We start from the raw sequence: 24,803 nt of genomic DNA, 5'->3' as shown, positions 1-24,803 counted from the left end.
TGAAAGAATTAAGCTCTAGGTTGTTTTGATTCATCTTTAAGTTTTACACATTGCTCTTCTTGTTGCTAGACTTTTGGAAGATGGTATTTATACCCTCTAATTGATTTCCAACCATCGTGGTTGTTGTAGAAGTAAATATAGTTGTTGGGGATGAAATATCAGGTCATTAACTGCACCTACAGCAACGAGTACTGATACCTACTAAAAGGGTATCGATATTTTTTTGTAATTAATGCATATTTCAATAACCGTTGTAGCAGGAATATCGATACCTTAGGAAATATATCGATACCTTAAGAAAAGTATCAATACCGGATCGATACTTACTAGGGTTTGAAAGAAACAGAATGTTAATTTGGTATCGATTATCAGAGGGGTACCGATATCTTGTAAAATATCGATACTTAGATAAAAAAGTATCGATACTTTTTGTCCTAGAGCAATTCTAACTTGTTTGAATATGGTTAAAACATATTTGAAAATGTTTGACTCAATTGAAATCATTTCAACTTGATTTTATCAAATTACTCAACTTTACTTTTATTCAAAAACATTAATTTGTTATATCAAAACATATTATCCAATAAGGCTTAGTTTAACAATTGCCCATAAGTAGATCTTTCATAGCCAAATATTTCATTTTCAACTCCTTAACAGGGATGATGACAAAAGAATATTACAAAGATAGTCACGATCAATTAAATTTATAACAAGAGTAATAAATATAAATAAATAATCCAATCCTCTTTTTATTCATATGAAATATAATTTTTTTTCTCATTTACAATCTCAACATGAGATCCATAACAAATATTGTTGACACCATTTTTTGGATGAAAACGGAGTCGACTTAGGTTTTGAAAAAAGAAACGGGAGTCGCCACCAATCCATTTTTTTAGGTGTGATTGGATCACCTCGAAAAGGGGTTGCTTTTAATAAACGGTTTGATTTTATTAAAACAACAAGTTTGGTCCACGAAATTCAGAAAAACGGGTTCGGGAGTCGGTTACGCATGAGGAAGGATTGGCACCCTCGATACGCCCAAAATTGGTACCTAGTTGATTACTTAATGTCTTAATGTCGAAAATTGAAAACCTTGAAGAATTTTAAAATACGATCCTTGTATTAAAACATTGAAAATTTTAGGAGAAAATGGGATATTTCACGTTATTAGAGAAGAGAATCATATCCGATGAAGTTAGGACACAATGTCTCGAATTCCGATAGGCGAATGAAAATGCTTATTTAAAATATATTTTATTATCTCGGGTTTAAAAATGAGATCATGACCAGTAAGTTAGGACACGATATTTTCACGATTTCCAAGATCGTTTAAAACTTGAATTTGAAAAGATTAGTGTATTTAGATTTATTGTGAAAATCGAAACCCGATGAAGTTAGGTACGATCTTCTTGAATCTAAACACGAAGTGCCATTTTTAAAAAAATTTGTTATATCGAGTGAAATAAAAAACATGAAGTCGTAGTAAAAATGTGAAAGCAAATTACATTGTTATGCATGGCAAAACCATGATGAATACAAAAGTATAAAAATAATACGGACAATAATACTAAAATAAAATAAATAAAAAGAACAAATCGATAACATGCGGAATAATAAACCGTAACATATAAATAAAATGTGCAAATACATATAAATATTACATATATAAAAAAATATATATATGTACATGTGAGATATAAAAATAAAATGAAATAAAATAATATATATAAATATAAAAGAAACTATATATATATATACATATACTCGTAAAACAAAGCACATAGATATTTATATATATAAATATTTATATATATTAAATAGGTTAAAAAATACATATATATATTTAAGCTATCACATAATAATAATGATAAGTAACAGTAATATACATAATAATAATAATAGAAATAATAATAATAATAAATGATAATACATTAAAATAATGAAGAAGATAATGAAAAATGCTAGAAAGGGACTAAATCGAAGTAAAGTCTAAAATACGGGGTGAAATCGAAATAAAAAAACAAAAAAAGGACTAAATCGTGATGCGCACCTAAAGAGAGGGGACCAAAATGAAAAATACCCTAAATCCCCAAAATGCAGCGTTAAAAAGGATCAAATTGAAGCAAAAACAAAATTATGGGGTTAAATCAAAAATAAAAGAAAATAACGAAAAGGGGCTACATTGTAATGCGATGAAAAATAGAAGGGACTGCGCGCGTAAATACCCCCTTTAAGAAAACACGCGGATCCTCCCCTCTGGGTCGGGTCATTAGAAGCGGGTCGAGAACCAAACAGGCGTCGTTTGGCACTGACCCTAAGGGTAAAACGGCGCCGTTTTATGGGGTTATTTAAACCCAATTTTTTTTAAAAAAATCTTCATTCTTTCTTTTCCCTTTGAAAAAAAAAATTGAGAAAGTTCTCTCCCCCCTTTCTCAAATCTGGCCATGGGTTCCCTCAACCCCAGTTCTTTGTTGTCGTCATTAAACCACCGTCTTGTGATTCTTGGAAACTTCGAAAAAGGTAATTTTTTTCTCTTTTTTCTCTTTTTTTGTTTGTTATATATATTATACGTATATAAATAAATGAACAAAAAAAATAAAAAAGGGTTAGAATATGTAAAAACGAAAACAAATAGAGCCAGAAACCTTTGATTTTTGTGTTTCTTATTTCTGAACAACCTTAAAGAGGAAAGGAAAAGAAAATAAAACCAAAAAAAAAAACCCCCCTTCTCCAAGATGATATTCGGCCTCCTTATAGCCGATTTTGCTTCTGCCTTTGCTGCTTCTGTGTTTGCTTCCTTATTGCAGGTAATTGATGGGACGAATGGGGCAACTGGCTGAGGCGATGGGACGTAGGCGGCGGCCAGCAGAGCAAGTGGATACCCTAGGTGCGGCACACCTAGGGTTAGGGTTGTTGTTTTCTGATTTGGGTGGTTGGGCTTTTAATTTTGGGCTTTGTAGTTGGGTTTTAGGTTTAGGTGCTTTGGGTATTGGGTTAAAATTTTGGTAATGGGCCCAGGCAAAAATTGGGCTTGTACAGTTGCCCCTCTTTGTTCGTTGTCGTGTAACGATAACAGAGCAAAGACTAAGAAAGACCAATTTTTGCCCGGTCTCACCAATTCTTGACTTCTCTTGACGATTCTTTTCAAGTAACTTTATTCCAATCCACTGTGTCTTGTCGCTTCGATCCATTCCACTGTAAATTCAGAAAGATTTAACTTGTAGCTTCAATCCACTTCGCAGCAACTTCAGGGGGACGAGATTCGTGGTTTTAGTTTGTCCTACTGCAACGTCAGGGAGATAAGACTTGTAACTTCAATCGCAACTTCGAGGTATAGACATTGGCGCTTGACCCACTCCATAGCGTCGGGAGATAGAATTATCGCTTTAATGTACTCCACTTGTAACCACGGGGAGGTAAAACGATGCGATCTACTCTACTATAACCCGGAGAGATAAGATCCTTTGTTTTAATCCGCTCCACTGTAATCTCGGGAGATAGGATTAATAGCTTCAATCTGCTCATTGTAATCTCGGGAGATAAGACCTATCGATCTTCTCTCGTAACCCGGAGAGATAAGATCCTTTATTTTAATCCACTCCACTTTGTAATCTCGGGGAGATAGGATTACTAGCCCGATCTGCTCATTGTAATCTCGGGAGATAAGATCGACATTCTTGATCTGTTCCACTTTGTAATCTCGGGAAATAAGACTGGCGTGATCTACTCTCTGTAACCCGGAGAGATAAGATCATTGGTTTTAATCCGCTCCACTTGTAATCTCGGGAGATAGGATCTGAAATTCTTGATGCATTCCACTTTGTAATCTCGGGAAATAAGACTGGCGTGATCTACTCTGCTGTAACCCGGAGAGATAAGATCATTGGTTTTAATCCGCTCCACTGTAATCTCAGGGAGATAGGATCTGAAATTCTTCGGTCTGTTCCACTGTAATCTCAGGGAAATAAGACCTGACTCGATCTACTCTGCTGTAACTTCAGAGAGATAAGATCCTTCATTTTAATCCACTCTACTGTAATCTCAGGAAGATAGGATTACTAACTTCAATTTGCTCCGCTGTAATCTCAGGGAGATAAGACCTGACGCGATCTACTCTACTGTAACTTCAGAGAGATAAGATCCTTCATTTCAATCCACTCCACTGTAATCTCAGGGAGATAGGATTACTAACTTCAATCTGCTCCGCTGTAATCTCAGGGAGATAAGACCTAACGCGATCTACTCTACTGTAACTTCAGAGAGATAAGATCCTTCATTTCAATCCACTCTACTGTAATCTCAGGGAGATAGGATTACTAGCTTCAATCTGCTCCGCTGTAATCTCAGGGAGATAATATCTGAAATTCTTCAGTCTGTTCCACTGTAATCTCAGAGAAATAAGACCTGGTGCGATCTACTCTACTATAACTTCAGAGAGATAAGATCCTTGGTTTTAATCCACTCCACTATAATCTCAGGGAGATAGGATTACTAACTTCAATCTGCTCCGCTGTAATCTCAGGGAGATAAGATCTGACACGATCTACTCTACTGTAACTTCAGAGAGATAAGATCCTTCATTTTAATCCACTCCACTGTAATCTCAGGGAGATAAGATTACTAGCTTCAATCTGCTTCACTGTCAATGCAGGAAGGCAAGATCCTTTATCTTCAACCAGCTCCATCACAACTGAGAGAGGCAAGGTTTGTGTCTTCGACCTGCTTCGCTATCAATGCAGGAAGGCAAGATCTTTTGTCTTCAACCAGCTCCATCACAACCGAGAGAGGCAAGGTTTGTGTCTTCGACCTGCTTCGCTGTCAATGCAGGAAGGTAAGATCTTTTGTCTTCAACCAGCTCCATCACAACCGAGAGAGGCAAGGTTTGTGTCTTCGACCTGCTTCACTGTCAATGCAGGAAGGCAAGATCTTTTGTCTTCAACCAGCTCCATCACAACCGAGAGAGGCAAGGTTTGTGTCTTCGACCTGCTTCGCTGTCAATGCAGGAAGGCAAGATCCTTTGTCTTCAACCAGCTCCATCACAACCGCGAGAGGCAAGGTTTGTGTCTTCGACCTGATTCACTGTCAATGCAGGAAGGCAAGATCTTTTGTCTTCAACCAGCTCCATCACAACCGAGAGAGGTAAGGTTTGTGTCTTCGACCTACTTCACTGTCAATGCAGGAAGGCAAGATCTTTTGTCTTCAACCAGCTCCATCACAACCGAGAGAGACAAGGTTTGTGTCTTCGACCTGCTTCGCTGTCAATGCAGGAAGGCAAGATCTGTTGTCTTCACTGATCTGTTCTCTAGGGAACATGACCTGTATGTTCTATTTTATGAACCTAATTGTGCCTAGTGATTAGGATGAGATGATCAGAACGAATCAAATGCTCCTAACTAGATGTGTATGAATGACATGCAAAATGTCATGAAAATGATTCCTTAATGCTTAGGTTATCATCACACAAAAGCTTATTAAGGCTTTATCACTGACGTGCTACACCGTCTTCTTGCTCGGCTAGCATATCCAAAGAAACACTTAATCTGATTGCCCCCCACTGTGCACGTCAAAGTTCAATCCACTGGGATATAAAATTTGTACCATCAATCTCCCACTGTAACCCAAGGGTAGAAAGGTATGACTTTTCTCGATCTTCTCCTATTGCAATTCAATGATATTGAATGTGAAACTCTTTGGTCCTTTACCTCATCCCCAAGGTGTCATACCAAATGCTCATGCCCAATTACAAAAATTTTCTTCTCCCAGAAGACCTTTTCTTTTTGCCTGGTAAACATCACTTGTCGGTTCATTGAAGCTTTGCCACCAACACGACATCTTGTCATTTTGTTCAATCAATGTTTAGACAACAAAATCTGAAAGGATAGTCTTTAACTTAGACTCTTCCTTCTTAGATATTTCACCCTTTAAACTTGGTGTTTTCTAAACAATAGTCCTGTTTCAGGTCCCTATATTATTTAGAAACTTCTAGAGTAATATGCAAAACTTCCATTGTGAAAGTATTATTAGTCCATTAATCATTATTCTAATGCAACATGCTTGCAAAAAAAATCATAATGATAGGTAAAATAGAATTGATTTGAGAGCATAGCTCGAAATGAATAAATTATCAAGGATAGCAAAAATAAATAGAGGAATTGATTAGAACATGTATCTTGAAAAAGAAAAAAGTATTCCAAGAATGACAAAATCAATATATAAATAGTATGAATGTCAGGTGCCCCAGATATCGCAGCTTGAACTTCTCTGTACAAACTTTCTGAAGACTTTCCTCAGTTTGACATGTGTTTAGGAGATCTACAGGATTTTGTCGATGCCCCAAGATGTCACCTTACCCTTTCAGGTATAGCAAGATCACCACATGCCCCAATCTGATCAATATTTGAGCCGCCCTTTTCGGGTTTTCAACTCAAATCCCCTTTGGCCTAAGGTGCCCTTTGCGGGTTTTTCCCTTAGCCTCTCCATTTTTACTTTTTCATTTTTTTCATCTTTTTTTTTACTCAAAGTGCCCTTTTGCAGGTTTTCACCTTGGTCCTTCCTTCTTCTTTAAACGAAGTGTTTCTTGACTGGATCCGAGTTTATAGGATTAGCAATCTTACTCAAGATCAGTGCTCCTATAAAAATGGTCTTCTTTACAACATAGGGACTTTCCTAGTTTGGCATTCATTTCCCTTTAGAATCCTTTCGTTAAGGAAGAATCTTTTTCAACATCCAGCCCTCTTGTGGAATTCTCTGAGACGAGCCTGTTTATTATGGGCTCATATTATTTATTTATGGTACATCTGACCCTGATGAATAGCTTTTAACCCTTTTCCTAGGGCCAACTGATCACATCGCGACTGGATCCCTTCAACAAGCAATGAGGGGATTTCAATAAGTAGAACTACCACAATCCTGTAAACCAAAAAGAGAGGCGTTGCCCCAGTACTGATGTTCGACAAACAATGAGGGCAAATGGTAATTTCTCACGTCAATCCTTGTAAGTCTCAGTCATTTTCCTTTAATTTTCGATGTTCAACTCTAGGAAATTCAGTGACGAATCGTGGTGTCTACTTCTGAGTTAATTTGAGACTTCAGCGATCGTGCTATTGTTTAAGCTCAATGCATTCTCCAATACCCTCTTCTCTGAAATTCTGTATCGGTATACGATGACTTTAGCTCATGAAGTAGCCTCTCAAAATGAAGCAATGCCCATTAGAAGTCTTCAATAATGGTGAGGTCCATGCCTCATTGTGCTCGAAATTTGAGTCGCCCTTTTCGGGTTTTCAACTCAAATCCACCTTTGGTCAAAGCACCCTTTGCGGGTTTTCGCCTTGACCTCTCCTTTTCCTTTTTCTTTTTCTTTTTTCTTATTTTGACTTTGATTTTTTTTATTTTTTTATTTTTTTTGATTTTTTTGATTTTTTGATTTTTTGATTTTTTGATTTTTTGATTTTTTGATTTTTTGATTTTTTTTTTGAGTCTGAACTCATGAGATTAGGCAAGTCTTGGTCATGCTTTTCGACCAGAATCAATGTTATTCTAAAGTCTTCCACATAAGATCTTCCACTTTCATCTTGTATGTGAAAAACCTTCTTTGGTACCAGATTTTTTCATAGAGCCCTTTTGGGACACAACTACGACAAAAAAATTTGGATCTTCCTCTTTAATCAGGATAAAATCCAACAACATCTTGAAGGGATGGAGACTCGACTTCAAATGGGCAAAGCTATGCAGACTCAACGAGAGAGACATTGCCCCGGCAAAGAATTACATCGTTCGCACTGTAAATTTCTGATATCGTGCTGTTATACAGGTTTTATTATAAGAATCGAGGCATACCCTGGTATGATCATACAAAGACATCTTTGAACTCTAGAGGTAACTCAACAAGGTCTTACTTCGTCTCTGTGGTCAGGTCAATTCTAGTCTTCACCAAACTCACAATTTCTAATGATTCATTGAGAGGTAGGATCTGTTTATCCTCTTATTCTACCATCCTCAACAAGTCCAGAGATAGGCTACGATCTATGTCATCTTAAAGGCGTGAGTTCCCTCTAAACACATGTCTCACTCAAAAGGAGATTCTAAGTCTGTAGCAGTGTCATTCATGTCGTTGATATTCAGGGACCTACTGTAGGTACAAAAGAATATACAAAGAATGTATGAATTTAAGAATAATTATTTATACAATATGATTATGAATGAATGAATGATGTGGAAGAAAATCCAAAAATAATCAGACATAATTATTCAAAAAGAATGAAAGAATATTGGCTCAAAAGTGAATGCAAAGATGTGTTTTATTAGAATAATAACGTTCAGACATTAGCCTATTTCACAAAGGAATTTCTATCGCTTCTAGGCTAAAAACAACAAAATGTTCTGAACATTACTCTAGATAAGCCCTAAAAACTAAAGGGATTTCTTCCATGACCCAATTGCTTAGAACACTCCAGTTTATAAGGCGGATATCTAACAAGGTTCCTTTTCATTCGTGTCTTCAAATATGTCATTGGTGTGAACGCTTGCCAACATTGAGCGTATGTTTTCCTCCTCTTTAATTTCCTCACGAAGTTTCATCCCCTTATCCTCCATCATGTCCTGAACCAAGGCCTTGAATTCCACACTCTCTTGGGTCTCGAACCCTCTCTCATGATGGAAATCGCAATGGTTCCGTGTCTTTCCCTTATTTCCTCCTGAATCAGAAATAATTGATCCCCTTCCTACCTTCATGTCTACCCCATTATCAATATGGCTAGGTAGTAGATTTTCTGCACTAGACGAGTCATCAAATCTGACAACCCCCATATTAATGAGTTTTTCAACCAGTTTCTTGAAGGCAATGCAGTTCTCTATTGAATGCCCCGTAATTCCCGCATGGTAGTCGCATTGTACGTTCGTGTCATACCATTTGGGATACGGTGGCTGTATGGGTTTTAAGTAGAAGGGGGACACCACACGTGCATCAAATAAGCTTTGGTATAACTCACTATATGACATCGGAATTGGTATGAACTGGAGCTTCTCAGTACCTGGCTTCACTCCAGATTCTTGCTTTGAAGACCTCTGATGGCTGGTGGTTTCTGTCTTTGGTCGGCCCGTAGTGATTGGTTTTGAGTGGCCCTTGTTATACCTGCCCGCATTATCCCATTTATTCCCCTCCTTCTTTGGGGCCTTTGTGGTACTTAGGTATTCCACCCTCGCCTGCTTTGTTTCAGCCAGGTTGTCGAGAGCAACAGGAAAATTGTTCCTCACTTTGGACCTTAGGTCCGTCAAGCCACTCACCGGTGCTGTTGTACCAGTCTGATATTGTTGAGATCTTATGGTAAAGAGTGCCCCTTGTGGACGCCCATCCGGCTGGACTTGGACACTTGTCGGAGTATAATCTAGGGAATGGGCAGGATCCTTATTATCAACCCCAAAGTGGACCACTAGGTCCTTCCTTTTTTCTAACTCTCCAGCTGGCGATCGGTTGAACCGACTCATCAAGGTTCTTTGTAATTCTAGCATCGATCTCTCATCTCTGTTGAAATTCAGTCAATTGCTCCCGCATCTGAATCTGCATTCGCTCTAATCTCTCAAACCTTTGGTCCATTCCTTAGTTTCTATTCGGGTACCGCAAAAATGTTGGTTTTCCAGACTTTCTGAAATAATTTTACCTAATTAGGGTCACTTCGTGAAAATCTAATGCATATGATACAATGTAATGCAAATGCATGAAATGAATGCCTAAAGAGACGTTGATTCTGATTCAATTACATTTAGGAAACTTTTCTAGGAAGCAAATTCCCTTACATAAAACGGATACATGTACGACCTCACCCTCATATTCCAAGAAACAATATCGATTTTTCTTCATCCGCATGTTTGAGGTAATCTCTCTAATAGATGCCATTGCTAGATGCCATTGCTAGCTCATTTTCTTGATCTTGGTCGCGATCCATCATCTGCCCATCTTCATAAAGCTTGTCCGCCTCTTTAAGGGGGTGAAATGTTGAAGGCTCTTAGACAATTGCCTTGAATCCTCAGGCTACGAAGTAGGGTCACGAACTCTTCCATCGCCATTCTTGTGTTTCTCAGAATATATTCGGGAAGTCGTATTGTTTTCCACTTTATCAAGGAATCCGTATTCCATGACAAGCTTTCTAATTTAGTAATCGGACTTGAATCAATATCTCTTTCCTAAGATGCAGATGCGATGCAATCATGATCAAAGCACAAAAAAGATGGGTTAGTACAAAAATAAACAAGGAAAACAGAAAGTACCTAATCGGGTGACTACTAGGGGTTTGGAGTGGCTCTATCTAGGCTAAGTTCCTAAGTCCACTATATGATGTTTGGCTCTAAAGATAATGTACCCGAACCAGCAGATTCCTCGATCTTCACCCATTATAGGCTCATATAGACCGAGTTCGGTTCAGGGGAATACATTTCCCTATGGCTGCACGGAGATGAAAATCTCACGAAGACATAGGTACGGATGTATCCCGAAAGCGATCCACTATCCTGCACAGAGGTGAAAACCTCACGAAGAAGTAGCTTCTCACTCCCACTTAAAAATGTGTGACCAAAGGTCATGCAATGTAATGCAAAAGATGCCAAAATTTAAACAAATAGAGCAATTATAAATCAAAATGATGAAAATTATAATGAAGAATGATATGCAATTAAAGGATCGTAAATTTAAACCAAATTTTTAATTTTTGACAAAAAAGACAAAAAATAATCAACTCGTGGCTCGACTCACTTATTTTGAAAAAGTCCCCAGTGGAGTCGCCAAGCTGTTGACACCATTTTTTGGATGAAAACGGGGTCGACTTGGGTTTTGAAAAAAGAAACGGGAGTCGCCACCAATCCATTTTTTTTAGGTGTGATTGGATCACCTCGAAAAGGGGTTGCTTTTAATAAACGGTTTGATTTTATTAAAACAACAAGTTTGGTCCACGAAATTCAGAAAAACGGGTTCGGGAGTCGGTTACGCATGAGGAAGGATTGGCACCCTCGATACGCCCAAAATTGGTACCTAGTTGATTACTTAATGTCTTAATGTCGAAAATTGAAAACCTTGAAGAATTTTAAAAATACGATCCTTGTATTAAAACATTGAAAATTTTTAGGAGAAAATGGGATATTTCACGTTATTCGAGAAAGAGAATCATATCCAGTAAGTTAGGACACAATGTCTCGAATTCCCGATAGGCGAATGAAAAATGCTTATTTAAAATATATTTTATTATCTCGGGTTTAAAAATGAGATCATGACCAGTAAGTTAGGACACGATATTTTCCTGATTTCCAAGATCGTTTAAAAACTTGAATTTGAAAAGATTCGTGTATTTAGATTTATTGTGAAAATCGAAACCCAGTAAGTTAGGGTACGATCTTCTTGAATCTAAACACGAAGTGCCATTTTTTAAAATAAATTTTGTTATATCGAGTGAAATAAAAAACATGAAGTCGTAGTAAAAATGTGAAAGCAAATTACATTGTTATGCATGGCAAAACCATGATGAATACAAAAGTATAAAAATAATACGGACAATAATACTAAAATAAAATAAATAAAAAGAACAAATCGATAACATGCGGAATAATAAACCGTAACATATAAATAAAATGTGCAAATACATATAAATATTACATATATAAAAATATATATATATGTACATGTGAGATATAAAAATAAAATGAAATAAAATAATATATATAAATATAAAAGAAACTATTTATATATATACATATACTCGTAAAACAAAGAACATAGATATTTATATATATAAATATTTATATATATTAAATAGGTTAGAAAAATACATATATATATTTAAGCTATCACATAATAATAATGATAAGTAATAGTAATATACATAATAATAATAATAGAAATAATAATAATAATAATAATAAATGATAATACATTAAAATAATGAAGAAGATAATGAAAAATGCTAGAAAGGGTCTAAATCGAAGTCTAAAATACGGGGTGAAATCGAAATAAAAAAACAAAAAAAGGACTAAATCGTGATGCGCACCTAAAGAGAGGGGACCAAAATGAAAAATACCCCAAATCCCCAAAACGCAGCGTTAAAAAGGATCAAATTGAAGCAAAAACAAAATTATGGGGTTAAATCAAAAATAAAAGAAAATAACGAAAAGGGGCTAAATTGTAATGCGCTGAAAAATAGGAGGGACTGCGCGCGTAAATACTCCCTTTAAGAAAACACGCAGATCCTCCCCTCTGGGTCGGGTCACCGCGCGGGTCAAGGCCAAAACGGCGTCGTTTTGGCACCTGGCCCCTAAGGGTAAAACGGCGCCGTTTTATGGGGTTATTTAAACCCAAATTTTTTTAAAAAAATCTTCATTCTTTCTTTTCCCTTTGAAAAAAAAAATTGAGAAAGTTCTCTCCCCCCTTTCTCAAATCCGGCCATGGGTTCCCTCAACCCCGTCATGTGCATTGTCGTCCTTGCCACCACCGTGTGATTCTTGGAAACTTCAAAAAGGTAATTTTTTCTTTTTTTTTTTTTGTTTGTTATATATATTATACGTATATAAATAAATGAACAAAAAAAATAAAAAAGGGTTAGAATATGTAAAAACGAAAACAAATAGAGCCAGAAACCTTTGATTTTTGTGTTTCTTATTTCTGAACAACCTTAAAGAGGAAAGGAAAAGAAAATAAAACCAAAAAAAAAAAACCCCCCTTCTCCAAGATGATATTCGGCCTCATTATAGCCGATTTTGCTTCTGCCTTTGCTGCTTCTGTGTTTGCTTCCTTGTTGCAGGTAATTGATGGGACGAATGGGGCAAGTGGCTGAGGCGGTGGGACGTAGGCGGCGGCCAGCAGAGCAAGTGGATACCCTAGGTGTGGCACACCTAGGGTTAGGGTTGTTGTTTTCTGATTTGGGTGGTTGGGCTTTTAATTTTGGGCTTTGTAGTTGGGTTTTAGGTTTAGGTGCTTTGGGTATTGGGTTAAAATTTTGGTAATGGGCCCGGGCAAAATTTGGGCTTGTACAAATATCTTTTAAAACCAATGAATTAACCATCACAAGATATTAATATATTAGCTCTTTTGGAGCTTTCAACTAATTTTGTACTATCAAATATTGGAATAATATTTGTTTGTTTCAGTACTGAATAAGATAAATATTTTCTATCTGTAATGATAAAATTCATTACTACATTCTCATATATTTCTTCAAATAATATTAACAAAAATAAAATATTTGGGCATGCGCCACATATGTGGCCAATAATCTTTCATATTACATTGATAACATAAGTTATCTTTGCCCTTTGAAGAGTTATCTTGAGAACTCTCATTGTTCTCTTATTTATCACTATGTTCCCACTTTTAGTGGTCTATGATTATATCTTTTATTTTCTTTATATTTGCATTCACTTTAGGGAATGTAACAAATCTAGTAGGACAGACTTCTAAACACCTCCATTGATTCTTTATTTCATAATCACCATCACAAAACATGCGTGGATTTCAAATTAAAATATATTTATTCATGTTGTCATGATTAGTCGCCAATTATAATAAACATGATATAATAAATAAATCATAGTAAAATACACCGAGATTCTTTAACATCATTATTATCACCACAGCTATTATCACGAGTACTATTACAAGTAGTAAAACAAATTTGTCTTCGTAATAACATTTATAATCTAAGAGTAAAATAAATCATTTAATAAACAAAACCAAAATTTTCGTATACGATGATTGAAAGTTATTTGATACACAATGTATCAAATTTTAATATCACATATATGTTATAAAATCTTATGAAGCTTCTAATCAAATATTTATACATTCAATTTAAAAGATATAATACAATCATTAAACATTAGCAAGTTAATAAGACTTAGTAGATCCTATCAAAATTCCCTTTAATCAACTATGGTAAGTTAATAACACTTTCCACCATAATTTTAATCAAATTATAAGAATATTTAATGACAAGAATTTAATAATCAAATCTTTAAACATCTAAATATTATGCATATTATAATTTAATAAAAAATTTTAATTTAAAAGAAACCTTAAAGTAATAATATTTTTCATAAAATAATTTTACCAAAAATCAATCAACAAAGGAGAAAAACATACTACGTAAGGATTATATATATATATATATATTTCCATGAAAGGACATAAAAAAGTATAGAGATTTATGCGTACCTAAGTGGTTAAAGGCTCTAATAATTATTCATAGTGTGCAGACCTCAATTGATATAGCAGCAGCTCTAGGAGATAATCGACAATAGCAAATTTTGAGATATTTTTATGACTTACAGAGAAAAACAATTAAAAGAAAACGGTGTTGATAACGTGTTATAAAATAAAAGGACAGAAAGTAAAGGACAAAGAGAATGAGAAAGCAAAGAGAGAGCGTATTTTATTGATCAATCAAAATATTTACAGAGCTTCTCTGAAGTCTCTATTTATAGGCATAAGAAGTATAAATGAAGTAGAGATCTACTCCTAATGACTATAATAATTTAAACTCCATCAAAACTTATCTGGATCTTAATGGACATCCACTTACTAAAATATTCATAACAATTTTAAAATATTTTAACAAAAAATATAAACATTTACTTACTTTAAATAAGAGAACATCCAACAAATGTGTTTTTTTAGGCTTAACTCACGATTTAGCCTCTGAAGGACACTCATTTTTTTTTCATTTTGGTACTTTTTTTGTCCCAATTTGGTACCTAAAATATTAATTTCCTCTATTTTTGGTTCATTTTGTAACGAACGTTAAATAAAATCTGTTAGGTGGCTGAAAAGCACCACATGGCATATTTTGTCTAATGAAAAAAATGCCACATGGCAACTAGGCTTATTTAAAATAAAAACATTAAATTTAGATTTAAAAAATAAAAAATTATAATATTAAATATTTAAATATTAAAAAACACTTGACGTTGACCAACCTTTAACCGGAGTTGACTGATCGTTAATCGGGCATTGACTGACCATGCGACGTTATTAGAACACGTTATGTGTCCTTTTTTAATATTATATTGATTAAAATTTTAAACAAATCATATATAATATATATATATAAATTTAAAAAAGTTGAATTTTTTATAAAATTCTTAAATATATAATTTTAAATTTTAAAAATTCAAAATAATATATAAAAATTGAAAATTTTATAAAATTTTGAAATAAAGTAATTAAATTTCAAGTAATCTTGAAATTTAAATACCTTTAGGATTATATATTTTAGAATTTTATAAAAATATTTTAATTATTTTTAATTATTTTTATAATTTTTACGGTTTTGTAATAATAATATTATTTTCTTTTCCATTATTTTTATTCTTTTGTAAATTTTATTTTTATAAATTTTTTATAATTTATATGTTTTCTAGATATTATATATATTTGTGAACTTTTATATATTTATTTCTATTTTATACGTTTTAATGTGTAAACACATTTAATTAAAGAAAATATTTGGCTTTTACCATAAAAACACCACGTGGTACTTTGTGATAGGCTATAAAATTTGTTTTTAACGTCTATAAAAATGGACTAAAAAATAAGGTATGTGTGTGCTTAGGTACCAATTTAGACAAAAAAGTTTAGATACCAAAAAAAGAAAAGGGTATATTTTAGAGACCAAATTGTGAATAAAGCCTTTTTTATTATTATGAATAAGTTAATACCCTAAACACAAATAAGATTATTATTTTAACTCTATCAAAATTGGACTAAAAGTATAACAGAGGTACACTTTAGGTACTAATTTGAGAAGTGAGTGTACTTTAAGTACCACTTTTGGCAAAAAAATTGAGTACCAAAATAAGAAAAAGGTATAATTTAAGAGCCAAATCGTGAAATAGACATTTTCTTTATTATGAATAAATTAATACCTAGATACAAATAAATAATAATAATTTAAATAAACTTTTAAATCAATTTGAAAACCACATCCACATTTCAACCAATTAAATAAATTTTAAATTCAAATCCAAATATTTGTTTTAAATTTAAATTCCTTTACTATTTAAATTAAATTTAAAAATAGTTGTAGAAATCAAAATTAGTTAAATTATTTAACATATAAAATGAAATTAACTATCCATAATCTGAATTCATATTGAATATTCATCATCTAAATTCATTCGAGAAAAATAAAATGAATTAAGATACTAAGTACCCTAATTAATATTCATTATCTAGTTAATATCAATATCTAAATCAACTACAGATAATAATTAAAATATCCAAATCTAAAAATTCAATTTACTTTAATAAATATCTAAATCTGCACTATCTAAAGTCATTATCACTTCATCTATGTTTGGAAACTTATAAATTATTTCAAATTTGGCAAGAACGACACGGTATTCATGAAAATAATATTAATGTCAACGTTACTTATTATTGTGAAAATCCTTTTACACTACTTTTGATTTACTTGAATGGAATAAAGTTATAATGAAATAGAATTTTGATGGAATAGAGCTATAATTACTAATTCAATTATTTAGTTGAATGAAATAGAATAAAACTATAATTGTATTCTTATATTTGATTGAATGAAATAAATTTATAATAGTATAAAAAGTCAAAATTACCAGAATACCCTTAACAAAAACTATTTTAAATAAATGATTATTGTTATTAAATTTTAATAAAATTATTATTAAATATAATTTAATAAAAATAAAAATAAATAATTTAATCATATTTTAATATAATTATTATTCAATGTGTAATATATATTCATATTATTCAATATGTAATATGTATATTCATATTACTTCAATAATATAGTAAAATATTTAATAAATATAGTAAATTTTAATTAATATATAAGTTTTTTTTTACTTTTTCTTTCCCCTCAAATGTTTATTATTTGGAGAAAACCTTTTATTAAATTTCAGATTCCAACAACGATCATTGCTGTCTCCACCGCCACTTTAGTTGTGACCAATCCAAAATAATTATCTGATTCTCCTCTTTTTCTTTTCCATCTTAGTTTTGTTTTCCTAAAATTCATCACAAAAATTCAGATCTACATAAATTATTTTTAACTTTCATTACTATTTTTGCCGTCAACCATCATGCCCATCACCACCAATCGAATACCCATCCACAATAACTGTGAACTAACTCAATCAAAATTTCTCTTCAATTTACTGCAAGTTTCTCTCTTGGGAATGTGTTGAATAATTTTTGCTCTTACCATTTTTTTCTTTTCCCTTTTGATTTTTGATTGGGTTAAAATGGAAATAAAATAATAATATCTATTTTAAGTTGCTTAGAATAGCTATTCGAAGTAAAAAATGACTACTCGGGAACTTTGAGGAATAGTAGTCCCGTAATGAGTTATTCTGCTGAATAACATTCAGTAAACCAAACTAACGTCGTCCTGTAGGACATGGAACCGGTCAGCTATTACAGTCAACCAAACGTGCTGTTAATCTTTCAGCTCTTGGATGATAACACCGGATAGCTTTGCGTAAAACCATGTGCAGCATCATTCATAATAGGATCACGTAGTTGCATTAAATCAACATAACAACACGAAACGAGTATCTGATAGCCCTTTGACGAAGTTCTTGCTTAGCATACAATGGATCATTTAGGCTATTCATACCATAAGATGCTGGAAGATATGCATACATGCACACCAACTACTCCCCACAGAAAACTAACATAATTACAGCCTTGGTAAGTACTATAACATCCATCGCTACTGCTAGTCCCATTCAGATGTTGAAACCCGTTTTCTAGGTACATAACCTTCATCCTGATCCCCATCATCCTCTTCTTCAAGGTTGTTAACACGTTCACATTCATCAATCCATTCACTGTATCTGAGAAGTCACGGATATATGCAAGAGAGTGAGGTAAAGACTAAACTCCACACTGATAGGCGACGGAGTAAACACTAAAAATCACATTGATATGCACTTACATGTCTATTGGTTCAGTCAAAGCTGCAAATACGTAAACAAAGAAACATGGATGAGTCAATAAAAAGCCAGCCAACTTAGCTTTCATCACAACTTGCAAAATATTTGAAGTTCTTTACCAGCCACAAGGTATTGGTATCATAAGTACCTGTTATAACAGTGCTAAAGCTTTCCTGGCATATTCTGCAAGAGGCTTCGCCAATCAAGTTCTTCATATCACTGGAACAGAAAAGCAAAATATATTTTCACATAAATTCTTATGATACAAACGCCATTTTCACATAATACAACTTTTTCCTTTTATCTTTCATCAAAGACAAAAATGGATAACAATGTTTACCCATTGAAAGTTGAAATAGAAGCATCTTCCCAAAATTATCTCAGTTATTAGGTCACAATATGGGCACAATTTCTCATAAAACAAGCATAAGAAGTTTGTACTTACAGGCGGCACTCAACACTGGTTCCATGGTTACAAAAGGGGCAGCTGAACACAGTGTCAAGCTTATCCATTCGCTTCTTAGGAGCAGGCTTTGCTCTTGATTTCCTCTTTCCCATACTTCAATTCTTTCAACATGTCAAATTACAAGTAAAATAAGCATAAAAATTCTGAAATTACAAAGTTTTTTTAAAAAAGTTCTCAAAGAATACCAGATTCTTCAATTCAAACCCTAACTAATTATTTTAGACATTCTTCCTTCGGGAAAAAATAATTAGTTTAAGCGGTAAAACAAAATATTAAAACAAAATATTTTTTCCCCTCAAATTTCTCAAAAAGCATTTAAATTCGTTCTTCGATTTACTGTTCTTCTTAAGGCTACGCAACATTGGAAAAAAAAGAATTAGGCAAATTTCAAAGGCTAATCAATCCGGCCGACAAAACATCCACCAGATTAATCTAAGCAAAAAGAAAAAGAATAAATTTTTATTTAGAAAACAAATGATAACGAATATAACTCGAAACTCATCGATAAAGAATCAAGTAGAATAATTGAACTTACAAGAGGACGATCTCGATAATCGTAAGGAGCGAAAACCCTAACTTTTCGATGCGTTTCGAAGCAGAGATAGTAGAAGAATGAAGAGAGGGATTTAGATTTTCTAATTTATAGAGTTAAATGCAAGGCAGTTGAAACGACACCGTTTTCTTGAAAACAGTTGCCCAGACCCACGTGTCCATCTAGCACCTGCCCTCAACGTTCAAAACTAAAAATTAAAGGAAAAAGAAAGGTAAAAACCCTTCTAAAATCCCTAAAACCCTCTGCTTTCATCACCAATGGCTTTCACTCATTCACTTTCCCTTCCATTTTCCATCCAATTCCCCTCTCATTCCCCCCAAAAGTTCACTTCTTTCCCCAAGCTACCCTTCCGCAACCCCAAGATTCCCTTCCTTATCCTCTCCCGTTCTTCTCCTAAGCCGGCTCCATCCACCGAACAGGAAGCCCTAAAATTCATAGCGGACTCCGATGGAACCACGCTCCCTTGTGTTCGAACCTACGAAAACGACCTCGCTCGCCTCACACTCGTTGGGGCCGTTAGCTTCGATCAGGCTTTGACGGCTGCTGCTGCTGATGGAGGCCGAGCCGCCACCGAGCACGTCGACTCCGGTATCCCCGCTATGGTTATTGAAACTGTTTTCCCAGGTCCAACCGCTAAAAGCGCCACCGTTTCTACACGATTGGTTCGTTCATTCCCGTTCTTTATCAAAATAGGAAATTAGCCGTTAAATATTTATCTAATTTTTTTGGGAACAGTTTTTGCCGGCTAGGAAAGTTAAAGAAAAAGCTCAAAAGCTGAAAAAGTCATTTTCTGAAGATATTTTTTCCGGAACATCATCAAAAAACATACTGGCTATGACTTTTAGGCAAGTGGTTATGCAAAAGATTTGGAGTTTCGAACTGATTTTGTTTCGACCTGGAACTGAAAGAGATATGGAAGATCTTGAAAATCCAAGAGAGGTTAGATAACCGCTGGTATTTCATTTTTGTGGATTCTGTTCAAGTTTGTTTTCTGTATGTCGGATTTTTCCGTGTAATGCCATAATTAATGTTTTTTCTGCAGGTTCCACTTGATACTGATAGGTTCGGTTCTCTTGTTATGCATTTACTATCAGCAGGTTCCAGCCTCGTTCACTCTCCGGTCATCAGAAGAAAGGGTTATCTCTGTGCTCGGTGAAGTAGTTTGCATCTCAGCTTTACAAAGCACTGAAAAACATTTCCTGGAAAATTTATTGGGAAAAACTCCCTCAAACTTCTTTCGGTGGTTTCGGAAATCAAAAGGGATTGTATCAAAAGATTCATCTGTTGTTTTACATAAAGTGTTTGAAGATGAGATTGTTGAAAATGCCAGGAATCTTCTTGAAAGTTTTAATTCCAGTAAAGAGAGTTTCAATGCTACGGATCTGAGGCAGAAAAACTATTGGTGGACTCATCCTTTGCAGTCTAAGCTGGAAAAGAATGGTGGTCATGAGTTTAGTGCTTGGACAAGTGAGTATATACCTGCCTATCGGCTGGAAATAGATGCAAATACACTTAAGAATGTAAAGTTTGAAGGATGGAGAGAATCTAACGAGAGTAGGTGGCAAGTTCTTCTGACACACTCCCAAATGGTACTTTATTCTTTCCCTTTGGTGTTTCATCTTTTTCTTTATATATTGTATTTAGCTTATTAGTGTGCATTATTTCGCAGATACTATCCTTCTCTTTTGATGCTAGCTTATAAAAATTTGTAGGTTGGATTGGCTGATATATTAGATATGTACTATGAAGATGTTTACACACTGCCCAAGAAACAACTACACAGTGGCATGGTTGCCAATTACAACAGCTTGACCAAAGCAAAGGTATCAAAATGCATATTGATTGTTAAAATTTGAAGCTCTATTGTTGTTTGGTTTTATCATACTTTTGTTTGCCCATTGGCTGACCTTCGCATATTAGATGTTTAGAAATTTTAAGATAGGAGGTGACTGTAAATAATTTGTAATTTAATAAATCAGTTAAGCAAATATTAAACAAGTTTTAATGCTTTTTATTGTGGAAGTATGTGTAAGATTATTGATAATGCTTGGAGAAGTGTTAAACCCAGTACTGGATAGACATATCAAGGATGTTTGAAACTATCTCTTGGAGAATATTCAATAGTAATTGTTAGAATTTCATGAACTCTATGCTATATTTGACTAATTTGAAATTTTTTGTTTTCTTCTCTTATTTTGTGGTCTTTTTCTTTTCAAGTTGTTTAGCCTTTTATGAACTTGAAGGATCTTGCTGATAAAAATATTGGTATTTGAATTGAATCAAGTTCTTAGTCTTTGTCTAATTGTTTCAATTTCTTACAGAGGAACTCTTCTTTCTTGAAAGTAATATCTTCCATCATTGCAAGTGGAATTCTTCTTATTACCATCAGTACTATCAGTCTATTTAGTTTTCCTTATCTAGGCAGAGGAGGGAAGTACCTTGGAAAATCTCGGTCTCCATCATCTATTATTGAGTCTACAACAATTCAATCTGTAGACGCTGAAAAGGTGGGAATACACTGGTCTCTTTGTAGCTTTGTACTAATTCAGTTTCAGTAATATCTGTGTATTTATTATTGTATCCATGCTCTGTTAATGCTAGTATTAGAATAGGCAAACTAGTTTTCCCTAGAAATTTTCTATGCTATTAGTCCTTGTGGCGTTGCATGTATTTTCTTTGCTGCCAAAAGATTCATGTGATTTAGGAATGTGATATATAACTCTAGAGCCCCATTTAATTTGTAGACTGAAGAGGAATCTTGTTGAAGAAATATTAGCAACAAGAAGAAAAAGTATTCGTAGCTAAACAAACTTAACCATCAGAGGAGAAACTTGGAGGAAGAGTAACTGCCATAAAGAGAAAGTTTTAAGACAGCCATCAGGGCACATCCTGTTTCTTGTTCTGCTTGCTGATTAGTTTGCACTTTTGCGACAACAATACCTAACCAAGCTCAGATGGCCAGGAGCAATGCTTATTTCCTGAAAAATTTTATTTCTCAAGATTTAATCCACATCCCATCCATGACCTAGAGCACTTTGACGAACACAATGTTCTTGAAAACTATTTCCAACTCTCTCAAAAATGTTATACTTCCGTTTCTTACTGTTGATTCTTCTAGCAAAGACGGAACTTGCTAGCTTCTTCAGAGACCCATATACTGTTCAAGGAGCACCTGAACAGCTGAACCATTCTAGGACAGTGCCTGTACATTAATATGCTTTGAACTTGTGTTGTACATCCCTGTTTAATAAGTTAAGAGAATGGACTAAGTTTGGATTAAGAGTAAGTTTAAAACTTGCTGGTGGCTTGATTGTGCATAATATGGTCGCAATGCATTCAAGTCAACATCCCTAGCAATATAGAGGCTAATGTTTGAAACCTTCAATCGTAGTTTCTTTTTGAAGTTCTGTTCTCTTTTATCTTTTCTGGTTTATTATTATTTTTTATTAATTTAAAAAGTTGCTTTTAATGTATCAACTGATCTTGATTGAGTATTGGTAGTTGGAGACATTTTGTGTACTGGTAATCCAAAAGATTAAGGATGCTTTTGGCTGGCCTGGTGAAATAGCAACAGAAACCAATATTGGTGCCTGGATTGGTGAAATACCAAGCTGTCTAAAAGCACCTCATCAAGCTAATTCTAATAGTGAGGACAATTCAACTAGTTTTGCTGATGTGAAAAAAATTGATGCTGATATAAAATCATCTGTCCAGGATATTGCTAGTTATCAGGTAAACTCCTTGGTTTAGATTTTGCTTTTATGTTCTGTCTGCTTTTTAGCTATATTATTTTAGCTAAGCCTTCTTTCTAGCTATATACTAGGTGTCAGAAAGAAAAGAAGGAGAAAAGTGAAGTGGGAGCAAACTTAAGTTGATTTTGGTTCTTGACACGCTTAATCTGGTGTCTATTTAAATTGATTTAGCTGGCAACTATAACAGCAAAATTGGTTGCAATCCTGGATTTGAATCTCAATTAAAGTGTTTTCACATGGTTTGGTACTTGTTAGAATATAAATATGATCAGAAATTTAAAAGAATCAAGCTTGCCTTGGCAGTGCAGCCTATATTTCTAGTTTGATTGCGTCTCCCTTTGGTTGGTATCATCTAGGTGGTTTTATCAACTGAAGGAAAAATAGTTGGGTTCCAACCTACAAGTCGGGTGGGTGTCAATCACTGGGCTGTGAATCCCTTAACAAAAGAGCTATATGGTGGGAAAAAACTCTCCCCTGGTAAGAACTTACATTTGTCATGTATTACTACTCCCAATTTAACCCTGTTGCTTGTTGGCTTGTGCTAATATTTTCATGTTATGAATGTTGCAAGCAGGTTTAATTGAACCTCGTCTCAAAATCCGACTTCCTAATGAGATTGTTGTACTTGAGCTGTTGATGTCAGTTAACCCAGATTCCTGCTTTGCATTGGCTAGGCCAATCCAATGATCATTGCTTGGTTTGATTTTAAAAAGAGGAGTTAATTGTAATAAAGTCGATGGCATCAATAATCCAGGTCCTTTCTTTTCCTTTCATTTTCTTATTAACTATTTTGGTTGAAGTTGGAAAACGTGTAAAGGTACATCTCCAATGAGATTTCATTGGGTGCAATCTCATTCATATACGTTTATAATATGTAGAATGTTCTAGCCTCTAGCCATGTTTACAAATGTATGAGAATGATATGCATATCAATACAAGTGTGATTTATGATTCTTTTAAGGTTTTTTTTTTTTTTTCCTTTAGGATTTATGCTGTTAAATGAGAACAGAAATTCTATAGAAAATATTAGCCAAAACTTGTGGTTATTTACATAATCAAGCTAGTAAAATGGGTTCAGATTTTGTTTCGCTAAATTCATTTATTGTGGTTGACATCGAACATAAAAATTACTATCGATCTTTGTGTTCCCGGTGACTAGTGTATATTTATGTATTTATTTTTTGAAAATAAAATGAATTTAGCGAAAAGCTTAAATTTGAGGCACATCGAAGTTAAAAGTTTGGCCTGTATTTAGCTGATACAAGAAAAAGCGCGGGTTGCAGTTGGCCATAGTATCTCCTACAAATTCCCTTCCCAAGCGGAACATGATAGAGGTTGAGCCTTTCTTCTTTCAAATCTCATAACCGTCATTCCCTTTCCCTTGGCATTGAGACAACGGCGGTGATTTTTTATTCTTCTTGCGCCAGTTAATTTCTTCAAACGATGCTATTGGTTTCTAAGACATCAAGGTAGATTGAAGGGACTTGTGATTAGGGTTAATATATATAGGTACTTAAACTTGGTAATTTTTACTTATTTAATAAACCTAATTGGTATCTAAATATGAAAATCATAACTTAACTTGGTATTTTTTTAGGTACTTTAAATACATTATAAATTTTAATATTTTTTCATGTCAAAATGTGAGATTACTGTGTATTCATGTTATTAGTCGTCAGTGTCACGTCAATAATGTTAGTTAGGTACTTAAAAAAAATACAAGTGGGCTTATGGTTTCCAAGCTTAGGTATCAATTAGATAAAAATAAAAGTTTAGGTATCTAGCATGTATAAGTTGCCAAATTCAGATATTTTTATATGTATTAACCCTTGTACTAAAAACTATTTTGAAAAAACAATGATGCTGACAAGATTGCAAATAACTGCAAATAAGGCATTTGACAATGGGTACTATTGTTGATCTATACAATTGAGTGTGTTCGTTATAACTCATCGATCCTGATGATGATGAATATTGGTAAAGAAAATGACGGGAGAGAAAATCATTTTGGTTTTCATATAATCTTAATAAGTATATTACAATTTTTTCACTCACATTGTGGGCAAATTTTGGCACATAT

At 34.0% G+C, this 24,803-nt stretch overlaps 2 protein-coding genes across 4 annotated transcripts; one reads left to right on the top strand and one right to left on the bottom strand.

The window, feature by feature from the left end:
• Window positions 1-17,516: 17,516 nt before the first annotated feature.
• Window positions 17,517-19,110, bottom strand: LOC105773310 (transcription elongation factor 1 homolog). Its single transcript, XM_012595083.2, has 5 exons — window positions 18,954-19,110; window positions 18,398-18,519; window positions 18,101-18,171; window positions 17,955-17,976; window positions 17,517-17,853 (listed from the first exon to the last, which is right to left on the bottom strand). The coding sequence occupies exons 2-5, from the start codon at window positions 18,508-18,510 to the stop codon at window positions 17,736-17,738; spliced, it is 324 nt and encodes a 107-aa protein (XP_012450537.1). The 5' UTR covers window positions 18,511-18,519; window positions 18,954-19,110; the 3' UTR covers window positions 17,517-17,735.
• Window positions 19,111-19,177: 67 nt separating this feature from the next.
• Window positions 19,178-23,683, top strand: LOC105773309 (uncharacterized). Of its 3 annotated transcripts, none has more exons than XM_012595081.2 (8): window positions 19,179-19,633; window positions 19,707-19,910; window positions 20,069-20,560; window positions 20,684-20,794; window positions 21,293-21,478; window positions 22,473-22,703; window positions 23,080-23,200; window positions 23,298-23,683. In XM_012595081.2, exons 1-8 carry the CDS (start codon window positions 19,229-19,231, stop codon window positions 23,408-23,410), a joined length of 1,863 nt encoding a protein of 620 aa, XP_012450535.2. In that variant the 5' UTR covers window positions 19,179-19,228; the 3' UTR covers window positions 23,411-23,683. The 3 variants fall into 3 exon arrangements, with proteins under 3 accessions (XP_012450536.2, XP_012450535.2, XP_012450534.2); XM_012595080.2 differs by having other exon boundaries at window positions 20,066-20,560; XM_012595082.2 differs by lacking the exon at window positions 22,473-22,703 and having other exon boundaries at window positions 19,178-19,633; window positions 20,066-20,560.
• Window positions 23,684-24,803: the final 1,120 nt, after the last annotated feature.

The sequence above is a fragment of the Gossypium raimondii genome, chromosome 6, assembly GCF_025698545.1.
Source record: "Gossypium raimondii isolate GPD5lz chromosome 6, ASM2569854v1, whole genome shotgun sequence".
Taxonomy (NCBI): Eukaryota; Viridiplantae; Streptophyta; class Magnoliopsida; order Malvales; family Malvaceae; genus Gossypium; species Gossypium raimondii.
The sequence above is the reverse complement of the archived record's forward strand: the minus strand, read 5'-3'. Positions and strand labels throughout refer to the sequence as shown.